The following is a 14,129-nucleotide window of genomic DNA, read 5'->3' on the forward strand; positions in this document are numbered from 1 at the left end:
AGGAAAAAGGGGAACGTGTAGAAGGCACTTATCAGAGGTGAAAATGTGCACTTTATTATAATTGCAAAGGAAAATCGAAAACACTTAAGATTTTGAATAAAATCTTTTGAAGACCACTGAATCAGTACCTTCTTTAGGTTATGTCTGTAAATGTCGGTAGGTGTTTGATCAAGTCCCTTTGGGCTTTTATCACAAGATGGCCTATCCCCCCCCCCCCCCCCCCCCTTTCACTGAAAAGCGCAATATACATATTCATTGTTTCGGGTGACGTCAAAATACATATTCATCAAGCTGCACTTCTCTCTGACTCTGCATTCTCGCCTGAATTATCAATCGTTTTTCTGTTCATACAAAGGATCCGCAAAGTTCGAGACAGAATGGTATGCATTTCTACATCTTGTATGTCTTTGAATGTATTCTTGAATAAATGTAATTAGAAATATATAGCCAATAAAGGAGTTTTTTAGGAGTTCGGCTTATATTCCAGTCCCATGCGTAGTTATTGATGTATGGTTTGATAATGATATGCAGGACTGATGATAGTGATGTACGTCTACCGTACGTATCTCATCTCTTTTCCTCTCAATTCAATAATGTGTAATTGACCTGCTGATGGACATGTATATCTCTACTACACGCAGCAGTCTGGTGCTGATCTCTGGCAAAAGCGGAGGGAGAACAAGATGTAGTCTAGGAGAACAAACTTACAAAGCAGGATAAAAGAAAGAAGGATTTTTAAAATGAATGAGTGAGAAAAGTGACTTTGATGAAGTTCAAGTCACATCGTGTGTTGCATTAAACTTGACAACTTATATTATAAATTCTCAACACTTTTAAACATCACAGTACAAAACCCGCCAAAATGCAATAAAATCCAGTACCTAAATTAGACTCAAGTGATGACACAAAGATATAAGTAAAACATAATGAATTCAAGCTATCAATGTCGGGGGGAAAAAAATACTTTCAAAAATAAAAAATTGGAAATGTACTGACTGTCATTCCTGTTGATGGGGAGCTTCCAGATCAATGTGTACATTTTTTTTTGTCCTGCAGCATGGCCGATTGAAAGTGAAGACTACCGAAGAACAGCAAGAAGCAAAGAGGAAGGAACGAGAAAAGAAACTTAAACTTTACACAGCTGGTACACAGAAAGTCTTTGAAAAGGTAAGTTTATTTAAAAACATGAAAAATGCTCAGTATTTCAATCACTCTGTGTCTTCAATGGAGATGTTTGCAATAGCTTTGATACTAAAATATAGTAGATTTGTAAAAACTTGAGAATGAAAATGTGTGAGGTTGTTGTTTGAATGAATAAAAATGGATATAAAAATCAGTTTAGTTTTTTTTTTTTTGCCAATGGCAATATCCTCAATTGTAGTGCTATGTGAATTGTTGATGGAATAAGATTTATGTTCTATACACACAGTTGATAATAAGATTAACTCCCAATTGACAAATATTTTTTTTTTTTTTTTTTTGACATCAAATTAGTTAAATCCATTACTACCTTTTGCCATCAAGAAAATTTCCTATATGTAAAGTGCTCCCTGAATAGAATTTTTTTTTTAAATAGAAAACTTAAATGTTCAAAGAATGATCTAGACATTTTTTGATTTGGAGCCAAATTTAATTAATTCAATGTTTATTTTGTTTAGACATACCTTACAATATTAAAAGCACTATCAAGTTAATGCAGTTGAATTGTGAACAGACTGCAGAATTGGTGCAGGGGCGTACGCAGGGGGGGGGGGGGGGTTTGGGGGTTCAACCCCCCCCCCCCTTTGGTATTTTTATGTGTGTAAACCCCCCTAAAAAAACCTAAACCCCCCCCCCCTTTGTTTGTTTTGTTTTGTTTTTGTTTTTAATTATTAAAAAAAAAAAAAAAAAAAAACAAATTATACCCACAGCTAACCTAAAAAAGGTGACCTTACCCCCCCCCCCCCCCAACGATGAAAAATGTCAAATTTTGAAATTTTGAGACCCCCCCAAAAAAAAAGTGTCCCCTTAAATGCGACTTTTCGGCCGGCACTAATAATATTTTAAAACCCCCCCCCCCCTTGAAAAAAATCCTGCGTATGCCCCTGAATTGGTGTATGGTAATTTTAATTCCATTTACATCTTTACAGTCTAAATTAAGATTTTTATTAAAAATGTGAACACATCAAGTCCTTCTAATTGTCATTTCAGAGAAAGAAGAATGAATTTGATGGGGAAATTTTAGAAGTCTGTGCTCAGCTTCTTTCAGCGAACCCAGACGTCTACACACTTTGGAATGTAAGAAAGGAGACATTCCAGGTACTTGCAGAGACAAAGTAAGTTTCTATTGTTAAGAATCTTAACTGTTGTGAACATATGCATATTCATGATTATGTAAATGTATGCGCATAGGCATTCTATTAGTTGGTGAATGGGTAAAACTTAGTTGTTTTTCGTTAATTTATTTTGCTGTTCTGAGTATTCATGTAATGGAGAGTTGCGAGAGGGTGAATTTTAAATAATGTAGAACCCTCTCATTGTAATACTAATATGTCAAAAACTTTTTCGTGTGATTTAACGCCTGATCTTAAAATCAGTAAAAAGGTTTCTTGTGTATTATTGAAGCAGAATCAGGATTTTTCTCGGAACTCAAATGAATACAGGAAATGCATCAGGAAAGAAAAGTCCCTAACAGTTTTGTCACCTGAGATGTCATTTTAAAGGCTAAAAAAGTGACGCATTGAAAGTGGTGTTGTCTATACCGTATGTATGCTATATATCATAAATCTCCTTGTATAAGGCGCACTTTTTTGCCGCCGAAAAAAATTTGAAAGTCGGGGGTGCGTCTTATACACAGTTTTTTTTTTTTTTTCTTTCTTTCTTTCTTTCTTTCTCCTCCCCAAAATAGGGGTGCGCCTTATACACAGGTGCGCCTTATACATGGATATTTACGGTACCTTAATTTGTTTACATGATGTTGTACCCCCCCCCCTTTCCCTATTTTCATTGAGCTTTAAAAATACTAAGATGAAATAGTTATTCTATTTCTACTGGAAGATTTCATGGGCGCTATACTGGAGATTACCCGGTATGTAAAACAAAAGAGAGCAAAAAATCACATGGGGGACTCAAATCTTGCCATAGATAGAAAAATCAATAAGAGTAACAAGAAAAAGATGTTAAATTTCCAGATGATTGTTGATTGTAGGTGAAGTCATAAATAAAATTGTTAACTAAATCAGTATTGCCTGTTATTTCTAGGACTCCCGATGAGATGCAGGAACTGTATGATAAAGAGCTGGGTTTCATTGAGAATTGCTTGAGGGTGAACCCAAAGTCCTACGGTGCTTGGTACCATCGTTGCTGGGTGCTGGACCACACCCCCAAACCAGATTGGAAGCAAGAATTGAAACTCTGTACTCTGTATCTAGAATACGATGAGAGAAATTGTAAGTCCAATTGGAAGATTCGGTGCAATGTGTCTTAAAAGCATCATTTAACATTGTCTGTGATATGGTGTAATATTGAAGCCCTAAAAAAAATGCGCTTCAAAATGATCAAGAAGTCCCTCAAAAAAGTAAACATCTTTGAGTGACCCGTTTTAGCATACTCATTTCCCACAATAGACTGAAGTATTATGAAAACCGTTAGGAAAACGCAAAATTTGGTTTCGATTTCCAATCATAAATATTTTGATAATCAGACAGGTAAAAGTAAAAGTCATGGGGTTCCTGACTGACCTACAGGTTTATATTTATCATTGCAGCATGATCTAAATATAGGATTTTGTTTCAGAATCTGAGACAAAGTTACCGGATCCCTTTAAATGACATTTGTCTTTTTGTCCACATATTTCATCCCCAAAATGAAGAAACTCTTGATATATATGACCATTGAATTATTTGTTTTCTGGTATCACTTCCTTCAGTAATGTCAAGAGGTTTTTCATTTGTGGTTAAATATATATACAGTGTGAGTCAAAAAAAAGTTTACACCTAGAAAATTGCTTATTATTTTTTAAATCATCTATGAACAGTACATTATTATACATTTTTTATGAAAGAGTGTTTTATCCCAAATCATTTGGTATCATTTTTGTGTGGTATGTGTTGACGCTTGGATGAACAGGAAGCATTGTTTTTGAGTGCAAAAATCGATTTGCGCCAAAGTTGCTTGTGTGATGTTTGAATAAAGCAATTGGGATTTGGGTATCAATTCGGTCTTTGCAGATCCAAATAACATTCCTAACAAAATAAATCATACCGCACATATCAAATATCGAATATTTAATATCAACGAACATTAAATGCGCGCGTTTGTGTGTGTGTGTGACTTTGCTTCTGCAAAAAGCATATGCAATGCATTTCATTTGATACATTCAATTCATTCTCTCACTCTGCTAATCCCAACATTATACATGCTGTAGGCATCACTTTGGCGCAAGTCAATTTTTTGCACTCTCGCAAAGAATGCCTCATGTTCATCCAATCGTGAACACGTACCACACAAAAATGATACCAAATGATTTGGGATAAAATACTCTTTCATGTAAACTTTTTTTTTTACTCACACGGTTTATATATGGATAAATATCATATGTCGTACAGGACTCATTTCATGGAACTGCGCAAAAATGATTGCCATGTTTGACATCTGTTTGGTGATGTAAAGAAGAGGAACTGTTGATCTGAGTTAAAATTGTATATTTGATGTGCTGTCCTTTTTTTTATTGAGCAAGTAGATGTTTCTTGCATTGAAACAAGAGAGGTCTTGTGAACATGATTTTGTTGTTGTTGTACAGTCAACATTGTGTAAGTCAACCTTGAAGGGACTGAGTAAAATTGATGACTTAGGCAATCTTTGACTTGTGCGTAAGCCCTAGAAATATGACTACCGGTAACGCATATGTATTACATGTATCTCATTCAATAAAATGTATCAATGTGATTTGTTTTATGTGATTTTGTGGCTAAAGTTCTAGCACAGTGACGTACCAGTAATCACAAATCACAATTATTGTTCACTTCCCCAGCTCAGTCCATAATTCTTCATTTTTCTATGTTACTTGTGCAGAGATGCCAACTGTTCCATTTTCGCCGTATTTGTTCTTTTTTTTTGCTATGAATACGGCAGTACGTTTTTTGTATGTTTTGTTACATTTTTTTTTTTTGTTGTTGTTGTTGTTGTTGACACTTTTCTTAATTTCCGATCATGGGTTTCGTGTCGTAAGTGTATTATGCACCTTTGTCTTCAAACGATGCACGCAGGACGATGATGCGGGCCCCAAAGTGCGCACAGTGCGAACAACCCACATGTACTGTATGCACCTCGCGCTCTGATCCGGGTATGTATACGTGGTACTGCCGTTTTTTTTAAGCTGCTCGATTGGGCGATATGTTAAGGTGAGAGATTTTTTCAAAAATACTGTTTTTTGTCCAAAAATACTTTTTTTTGCTCTTAAGAATACTTGTTTTTGTTGATGAAGGTTGGCATCTCTGCTTGTGTATCACTTTGATTGAAAGCCTTATTCTCACTTTGTTTGTGTGATGGAATAGAGCTATACAAGAAGCCCAATTCAGTATGCTGTTTCTATTTTCGTCTATATTTATTCATTCAGTCCACTGCTGGGACTACAGGAGGTTTGTAGTTGCCAAGTCGGACGTTGCCCCATCGGATGAGCTTGAATTCACCAGCAACAAGATCAGTACAAACTTCTCAAACTACTCCTCCTGGCACTATAGGAGTAAGCTCCTCCCAGTGCTTCATCCTGATCAAGAGAAGAAAGGAAGGCTCAAAGAAGACATCCTCATCCAAGGTATCGTATTAGTACCTCGACTGGTTTCTGCTTGCTTCAAGTGGCTATTAAAGACCATGATAGACCAAATAGATGCATGTATAGTAAGGAAGAAAGACATCCTCATACAAGGTATCGTATTAGTCCCTCGTCTGGTTTGTGCTTGCTCCAAGTGGCTATTAAAGACCATGATAGACCAAATTGATACATGTATAGTAAGGAAGAAAGACATCCTCATACAAGGTATCGTATTAGTCCCTCATCTGGTTTCTGTTTGCTTCAACTAAGTGGCTTAGACTATGCGGATAGTCCAAATAGGTACGAGCAGAGCAAAACCAAAACAAGTCCTCACCAAGGCTAGTATGTTATCGTTTTGTCAGATTTAAACCAAGTTTTGCACACCAATTGCAAGTTCTCTCATGGCAGCTACTTTCTTTATCTGTGCACTTCCAGGTGAGAAACCATTAGGAATCCAAGCAGTCTATGCAAACAGCGCCCTCAACCAGGTCATGGTGATATTCAGCCAGTCTGTTAACCTCCTACAGCAGCCAGCAGAGGTGTCCATCAGCGGTTCGGTCATGGATGGAACATGGAGGAACTCAAGAGGTAGTCAATACCACTCCATCATGTGGGTATCCTTTCTATAAAACAGTTGTGGAGCAGGGTTTTGATAACCAATCTGCTTTGTGATGTTTTATCAGATGTTTATTAAAGGTACTATGTCCCATTTGCAGGCCAAAAAAATGAAAAAGTTAAATTCCAACTGCATTTGAAAGATAATACTAATTTAGAACTTCCCTATATGAGGTGGGGCTTGAAAATGTCTTCAAGTGGGAAAATAACGACTATTAGTTGTCAACTCGACTTTAGGGCTATAGAGCCCAAAAGTAATAGTCTTGATTTTCAGACAATTGTACCCAATGGTCATACGTTTTATGCTGCGCAAAGATTCAATCAGTTTAATCTTGGCCATCACAAGAAGTGGGTTATTGATGTAGAAAAATGTTCATGTACCCTTTACAACTCTTTTCATGTATGTTATTACCAAAGAAGAAAAAAAGCCAGTCAGTCACTCAATAGTGTCTGACAGTGAAGTCTAGCAAGTAAACGGTTTTCCTTGCATAATTTGAATATGAGGACACTGCTAATGCTTAAATTTCACAGATAGACATACATGGCATATTCATAATTCCTGCAAAGTTCTACAGTATTTGAGGTTGGCTGCAAAAGGGACATAGTACCTTTAAAGATAAACTTGAGTTCTGGTAAAAAAAAGAAAATGCACAGAATCAAACGAAACTTCACTGAATGTTCAAGATTACAAATAATGTCATTTGCCAAACAATTTTGGTAGAAAATGTATACTGGCTGAGTAATGAGCATAGAAAAATGATGTGAGGAAATCAAGGTGAGTAGCCCTGACACCATTTGTGCAGTCCCATATACATCTTTCTGTGTACAGTGCTTGTTACTTTACCAAGACTGGGCCAAATTTATCATGATTTTGATGACTCCAGAACCTTGCAGTACACACCAATACTTAAATGCTATATGATCAACTTTTACCGATCCATTCTACACCTTTTCTTTCACAATGCAATTGCATGACCAGAACTCAACTTTATCTTTAATTTTAATATTTACGTTTATGTGTGTTGGAGGACAGGGGGTGGGGGGGGGGGGGGGGGGGTAACATGCAATGTCATTTCTTTTTTAATGAAACCGTCCATATAAAAGAAATATGATAGAAATTGACAGTACTCTTCTGTAGGCGTAATGAAATGAACAAAAGTGATATACAATTCACTATTAAATACCTAAGAAATTGATAATGGATAACAACTTCATTTAAGCTGTGAATATGTGTCATGGTTCATTTACATTGCATTAAAGGAATCAACATATAATTCAAAATTGTGACAGTTACTTTTTATACATACATATGACTGGGTTACACCCCAAAATATAAGAACCATGAACTTTTTTCTTGTTAAATAATTTGTAAGAGAATATCTTTTTTACACAAAAACATAGAGTAACAAAAAAACATTGCGTCAAATACGACTGAGGACTAGTTTGCAGTATTGCAATATAAAGATGATATTTATAATGGATTGTGTTAAGCCATATTAAATTTTAGAATTGTGTACTCGATGAATCAGTCAAAGCCTTAACTCTTGTTAAGATCTACACAGTAAGCAGTGATGCATTGAGGCAGGAAGGTGAAAGAACACTTCAAGTCAAACTGAGGGAAGATGTCTGTAGATCATGTCATCTAGATGAAGGTACGATTTTAAAAAATAATAATAAACATAGAAAGAGAGGGGGGAAATTATACTTCTACAATTTTTTCATTGTATGGGAAGTGTTAAAATGTGGTAAAGCTATAAATACAGTGTAATGTTCTTGCAGTTACATGTGTGTGATTTTTTTTTTTTTTTTTTTTTTGGGGGGGGGAGGGTCTTTCTAAAGGCTGTTCAACCCTTTAAATAAAATGAAATTAAAAAAACAAAAATAATCTCAACTCTCAACAGATGGTTCATGTGTGATTTTTTTTTTTTTTTGGGGGGGGGGGGAGGGTCTTTCTAAAGGCTGTTCAACCCTTTAAATAAAATGAAATTAAAAAAACAAAAATAATCTCAACTCTCAACAGATGGTTCATGTGTGAGTCTTTCATTTCCTTTAGTCCAGAAATGAAGAAAGATCTGCTGTGAATGTACTCCATGTACACATTCAATATATAATGATAATTAAAATGTTTTACTGAATGAAATTCATATTTCATTGAAATCCGAAGAGTATCCAAAGAGTTCAAAATATTACCTTTTTGCCCAGGAATAAATTACAGAGACACTAAATCTGGTTTATTTCCTTCATTCAGGTGCAACAGAATGTTGGAGCAAGGACAAGCAAGATGCGAGCTCACTCTTCACGGCTGAACTCAGTGATGAGAAAACAGAATTCCTCACAACGGAACTGGAGTCCTGTCAGCAACTTCGAGAACTGGAACCAGATAATAAATGTGAGCTTTAGCATCTGAGGAAACTTTGCACAATAGTAAATATGGCTGATAAGTACTATTTAGAATATGATTTGGTCCTCAGAATATATTTCCATGGGCTATTTTTATAGTTTGAACAGAAGGAATTGTATGTCAAGAAGGAAAATGTTGGGGCTTTTGTTTTTTTTAGGGATTATGGTTCCTACTTAGAAGGGAATGTATTTTGAGTATGTTTGTGATTGCCTTCATCTCAAAGTTTCAAACAACACCTGTGGTGTAATATTACTGTATTTGCAGGGGCCTTTTAGCTGTAGTCTTTATAATAACATGCCTTGTCCTCTTACAAACTAGGTTGAGGTAGTTGACTGCTCCTCGTTTCACTGTCACTACTTTCTTGGCAAGGTGGCAGTGATCTTTCTCATTAAGGTCCTACATGTCCATCCTCTGAGGCATACAAAATTGCTGAAATTGTTTTAACATGTTTTCCCTCTTTTATGTTATTGTTTTTACACTGTGTACCATCTTTTCTATGCTGTTATGTTACTCTTCTTGAACTCTCTTGGCTTATTGCATTTCTCAGGCCTGATAATTACCCGAATTAAATCGGTTTCCAGATTTTTAAATTTTTATCCCGATTTTTTTTTTTCCTGATTTTTTTCTTCTTTCTCCCCTATTTTTTTTTTCTTCCTGATTTTACCCTGATTTTTCCCTTATTTTTTAACTCAAAAGGGGGGAATGTTGTTTGATGCCATTTTTTTTCCTGAATCCTATTTTTTGTTTTGTTCTTACTTTCACCCCTGATTTCTTTGCAGGGTGTCTGTTGACGGTGATCCTTCTCATGAGGGCTCTCGACCCTCTGAAGCTCGAGGCCGAGATGCTCGGATGTTTCACGACCATCCTGTCTCAAGACACCTACAGGGCAAACTACTTCAAGGATCTCAGAAGCAAGTTCATCATGGAGAACGCCATCATGAGATACCTGCAGGAGAGTTCAAAGGTCACAGAGTCACAGGTCAAGCAGGCGACATTTGATGCATCTGGAAAGGTCAGTGTTAATGAATAAATATGCTCACTATGGAATAGTAAGAAGTTTCTCCACAATGCATCTAAAGTTAGAAATTCCTTCATTTAATTCCAATATGCTCATGATACAGGTATTTTTTTCCTTTAGATTTCTCTCTTGATATCGGTACAGAAAATGGGTACCTGATAGGAAGATATTACATGCTTTTGATATTTCATATTTCACTGACCAGTTAAAGCAAGATTTTAGTTTTAAAAATTGGAATCGTAGATGATTGCTAGTTTGGCATACATTTATACGATCCAAAGAACAAAAACAAAGGCAACTCTTTCAACTTTTTTTTCAACAATAATCAGTCTGTGTTAAAATTTCCCCCCAAAAATCAAATATTTCCCCCCCAAAAATCAAATATTTCAAGGTAAATTGATATTTAATTTTAACACATTCATTCTTATTTGAATTCATGAGCTGATAAGTGTAACCTGTATGTCTGTCTCGTAGATTTAAATTTGCAATAATAAAGTGTATGTGCATGGTGTATGTGTCATTTTTCAAGACAGTAAGTGAATTGAACCAATCTTTTACATGATTTGTTTTCACAGGAGTTGACGACCTTACATCATCTCCACCATCTATCATCTGTACACTGTATGGACCTCTCCAACAATGACCTTCTTGCGCTCAACGATGTAGATCTACTGTTCTGTGTGTCCGACCTAAAGGCTGATAGCAACAAGCTCCAGGACATCTCACACTTGAGTGGGTTACCTTGCTTAGAAACGTTGTCACTTGAAAACAACAGTATCCTTTGAGGAGTTTCGTGATGTGATGATTATAGTGAGGAAAAGGAGGGGGAGGAAGAGGGGGAGGAGGAAATTGAGGATGGTGATGATGATGAACGGAATATTACTGATAATGGTAACAGTGATGATGATGATAAAAATGCTGCTGATGATGACCTTGACCTACCTTGACCTACCTTGACCTAAGCCTTCCACACCATCTGGGAGATGTGTGATGGCTTCTGGCTTCTGATGATGATAGTGATAATAATGATGAGGAGAAGGAGGAAGAGGTGAAGGAGGATGCTGATAGCAACATGCATGAAGACATCTCATATCTACATGGTAAGGCCTGCTTATCCTTTTGGGCTTCAGCCTTGCAACGCAGTGGTGGTTAGGGTTGTGATGATGATAGTGGTGAGGACGATGATGGTGGTGATGATGGAGGGGGGGGGGGGGAGGGGGTTGGTGACGGTGATGATGGTGGTGGTGGTGATGATGATGATATAGGAATAATACTGATAATGGTAACAGTGATAATATATAATATTGACTGGCCTTGAGGGGTATATCAGAAATATTGACCAAGCTCAGATCATATTGCCCCGAGTCGAAAGACGAGGGCAATATGGTCTTAGCGCGGTCAATATTTCTGATATCCCCCGAAAGTAAAGCCAGTCAATATTTTTATTGTTATCCAAATCAGACATCTAGAGCAAATACAGACATCCACCATGACAATCTCAAGAACTGAACAAACTTTGTCAAACCAACACTGTGCATCCAGTGCTTGACAAAATTTTCGATACACTACAAACAGTGTGTATTTGGTGTGATTATTACGTCACAATAGAGTGCGCGCAAAGTGCGCAGGTTCTCGTACGCATAATATTAATAGATGCGCAATGAAAATGCGAGACCGAGGAAAATACCAAGGTATATTTTCACTCGTCTCTACACGCAAAGTCAATACGAGCAGGGAGACCAAGGAAAATACAAAGAATATACCCCTCCGTTCCCACTGCTAGGGAAAACTAGGGCAATACGGTTTTGTAAATGACCAGCTCAGATGTCTGATACGGGTAATAATGATGATGATAATGATGCTGATAATAATAATGCTGATGATGATGATGAGGATAATGATAAGGAGGAAGAGGTGAAGGAGGATGCTGATAGCTACATGCATGAAGACATCTCATTTGTACATGGTTAGACCTGCTTATCCTTTTGGGCTTCAGGCTTGCAACGATAGTCGTGAGGATGCTGATGGTGATGATGATAATTATAATGACGACAACGACGATGATGATGACGATGATGATGATGAAGTTAGACCTACATGGACTGCCCTGCCTACAAAATCTTGTCATTGAAAAACAGGTTTCTGTTTGGGGGTTTAGTAATATGATAATAGTGAGGGGGATAGTTGATGATGATAACATGATAATAATGGTGATTACTGTGGTGGTGGGAATGATGATAAGGGTGGTGGCGTTGGTGGTGGCTGTGTTTAAGTGATTTTGCTGATGATGGAGATGAGGATGGAGGTAACAATGATGAAGAGATGAGAATTAGAACGAAGATGGTGATCATGATCATGATGTTCATGAAGATGGTAGGGGTGTTATATCACCATTCAAGCAATATTCTGATATTATTAAAAGAAAAGAAATCAAATTTTAATTTAAAGGTCCTTTTACCTTTCTTTTTTTCTTTTAACTGCAATCATTCACTCGACAAAGATGCAATACCCATCCAAATAATTCCTTAACTTACTTTCCTCAGACATCTCTTCACTCTCACAGCTGGAGCCGCTGGCAGCTTGTCCAAATCTTCGACGATTGGATCTGTCTGGTAATTCAGTCTGTGACCTTGACCTTTTTGGGTCAAAGGTCAGAGAACTCCTTCCACAACTGACAAGCCTTAACAAGGAGTTACTATGATGGCTGTTTTTACTTAGGTCTGTAATATTTCTGAAGTGCAAATAATAGGTTCTTGCTAGTAGATAACACACTAGTTGTCCATATAAAATATGGGGACTGGGTGTACAATTTAAATTGCAAGGGTCCTTACAAGAATCATGTTGGTGCATACTTTCAACCTGCAAAAACATATCTGGTTCTACCGCAAGGTTGGTTCGCTCGATTAGTATCAAGTGTTAACAAATACATGTATCTACCAAAGGATTGCGGAGTGGAGTGTATGTGGTGTAATAGAAATTAGTAAGGGTATTGTGATGTATCATAACTTAAGCCTGTCTGTACTAGTTTGGCCAGGAGGGATTAGACTACCCAGGGTGGTCACTGACAGGTGGCTATCTCATCAACTCAGCTCTCAATTAACATAAGAAAAAGAGGATCATGGGGGACCAACGGGCACCGCTTAGGCATTGTTTTCTATATAGAGGGAGCAAGTACATGTAGCTACAAGTAGTACAGAGGGACTTTAAAAGAATAAGAATATAACATGACGATTATGTACACACATTCCAGAGTGTATTCCGTCTTTCTGTTGTTACTATTACTATCATTATAATTTAATGATTTGGGCCTGGGCCTGGTACAAGAAAAGCACACTTAATCACCCATGGCTCTCTCCTCCCAGTGTAACTGATTGGCATGTGCAGGCGTACTACGACACCAGGGGGTGTTTCACAAAGATCCTAAGTTGAACTTATCTCTAAGTTGGACTTAAAATTTATGGACACCCATTGGAGCCTTAAAATGAAATATATTCAAAAGCAGAAATTCAAGTATTTTAGACTTTTTATAAATTCCACATCCAGAACATGAAGTCTCCTTGATGATAGAAAATATGAATGATTTGAATCAACATTTTACGCCTTTCAAAATAACTTTTACAAAATATTTTCAAAGATGCTAATGACTTTCCATAGTTTTTAAGTCCAACTTAGAGATAAGTTCAACTTAGGATCTTTGTGAAACAACCACCAGGCTTGCCTTTACTCTTCTCATTTTATTTTACCCTAGATCAAGGGATCATACATGTATATTAAAAATAGCTTGTAATCCCAATATTCTGAGATTGTGGATTGCAATCAAACTTGAATTTGAAAAATTGCTCTATGGCGGAGGCATCATTCCATCTAGTTGTATTTGTATTTGAAATCCAACCTCAAGTTTTAGCTGCAATAAAGAAATATTGATAATGATAATAATAATGATAATGACAATGATGATAATGATATTAATAATAGATGGGTGGTGGCCATTTATCAAGCTAGTGCATTCTGCTTTGGGTAAAATTGGACTCAAGTTTTTTAATTTAGCATGTCAACAAACTTAACCATTTAACTTTATTTTTATATAACTACTATATCATGGGAAAAGATAGATCTATTGGTGAAAATAAGTTTTTGTTAATCATCATATCAGTCACATCATTAACAGCTCGGCTTTAATCGGTTATTAATGTCCCAAGCCCCATGAGCGTTGTGACGGATAGGAACGCTATAAAAAAAAAAGAGCATACTTGGATTATTTGTTATGTTGACTTGGTAATATGATTCTTGACTGTATTTATGTG

At 36.6% G+C, this 14,129-nt stretch overlaps 1 protein-coding gene across 1 annotated transcript; it reads left to right on the forward strand.

Annotated features, from left to right (window-relative positions):
- The first annotated feature begins 274 nt into the window (after positions 1 to 274).
- On the forward strand, positions 275 to 13,317 carry LOC100887959 (geranylgeranyl transferase type-2 subunit alpha). The gene is made up of 11 exons (XM_030976120.1): positions 275 to 380; positions 1,057 to 1,167; positions 2,191 to 2,315; positions 3,241 to 3,428; positions 5,597 to 6,051; positions 6,160 to 6,405; positions 7,959 to 8,058; positions 8,655 to 8,795; positions 9,587 to 9,819; positions 10,401 to 10,599; positions 12,369 to 13,317. Exons 1-11 carry the CDS (start codon positions 378 to 380, stop codon positions 12,524 to 12,526), a joined length of 1,959 nt encoding a protein of 652 aa, XP_030831980.1. The 5' UTR covers positions 275 to 377; the 3' UTR covers positions 12,527 to 13,317.
- The last annotated feature ends 812 nt before the right edge of the window (positions 13,318 to 14,129 follow it).

This window comes from Strongylocentrotus purpuratus, unplaced genomic scaffold (assembly GCF_000002235.5).
Source record: "Strongylocentrotus purpuratus isolate Spur 01 unplaced genomic scaffold, Spur_5.0 spur5_scaffold_8, whole genome shotgun sequence".
In the NCBI taxonomy this organism is placed as follows: Eukaryota; Metazoa; Echinodermata; class Echinoidea; order Camarodonta; family Strongylocentrotidae; genus Strongylocentrotus; species Strongylocentrotus purpuratus.

What these genes read in the sequence shown, in the direction of transcription:
- LOC100887959 (XM_030976120.1), top strand. An exon ending in AGAATACGATGAGAGAAATT is followed by an intron (nt 3,429 to 5,596) that starts GTAAGTCCAATT and finishes TTATTCATTCAG; the next exon opens with TCCACTGCTGGGACTACAGG. An exon ending in CTCATCTGGTTTCTGTTTGC is followed by an intron (nt 6,052 to 6,159) that starts TTCAACTAAGTG and finishes TGTCAGATTTAA; the next exon opens with ACCAAGTTTTGCACACCAAT.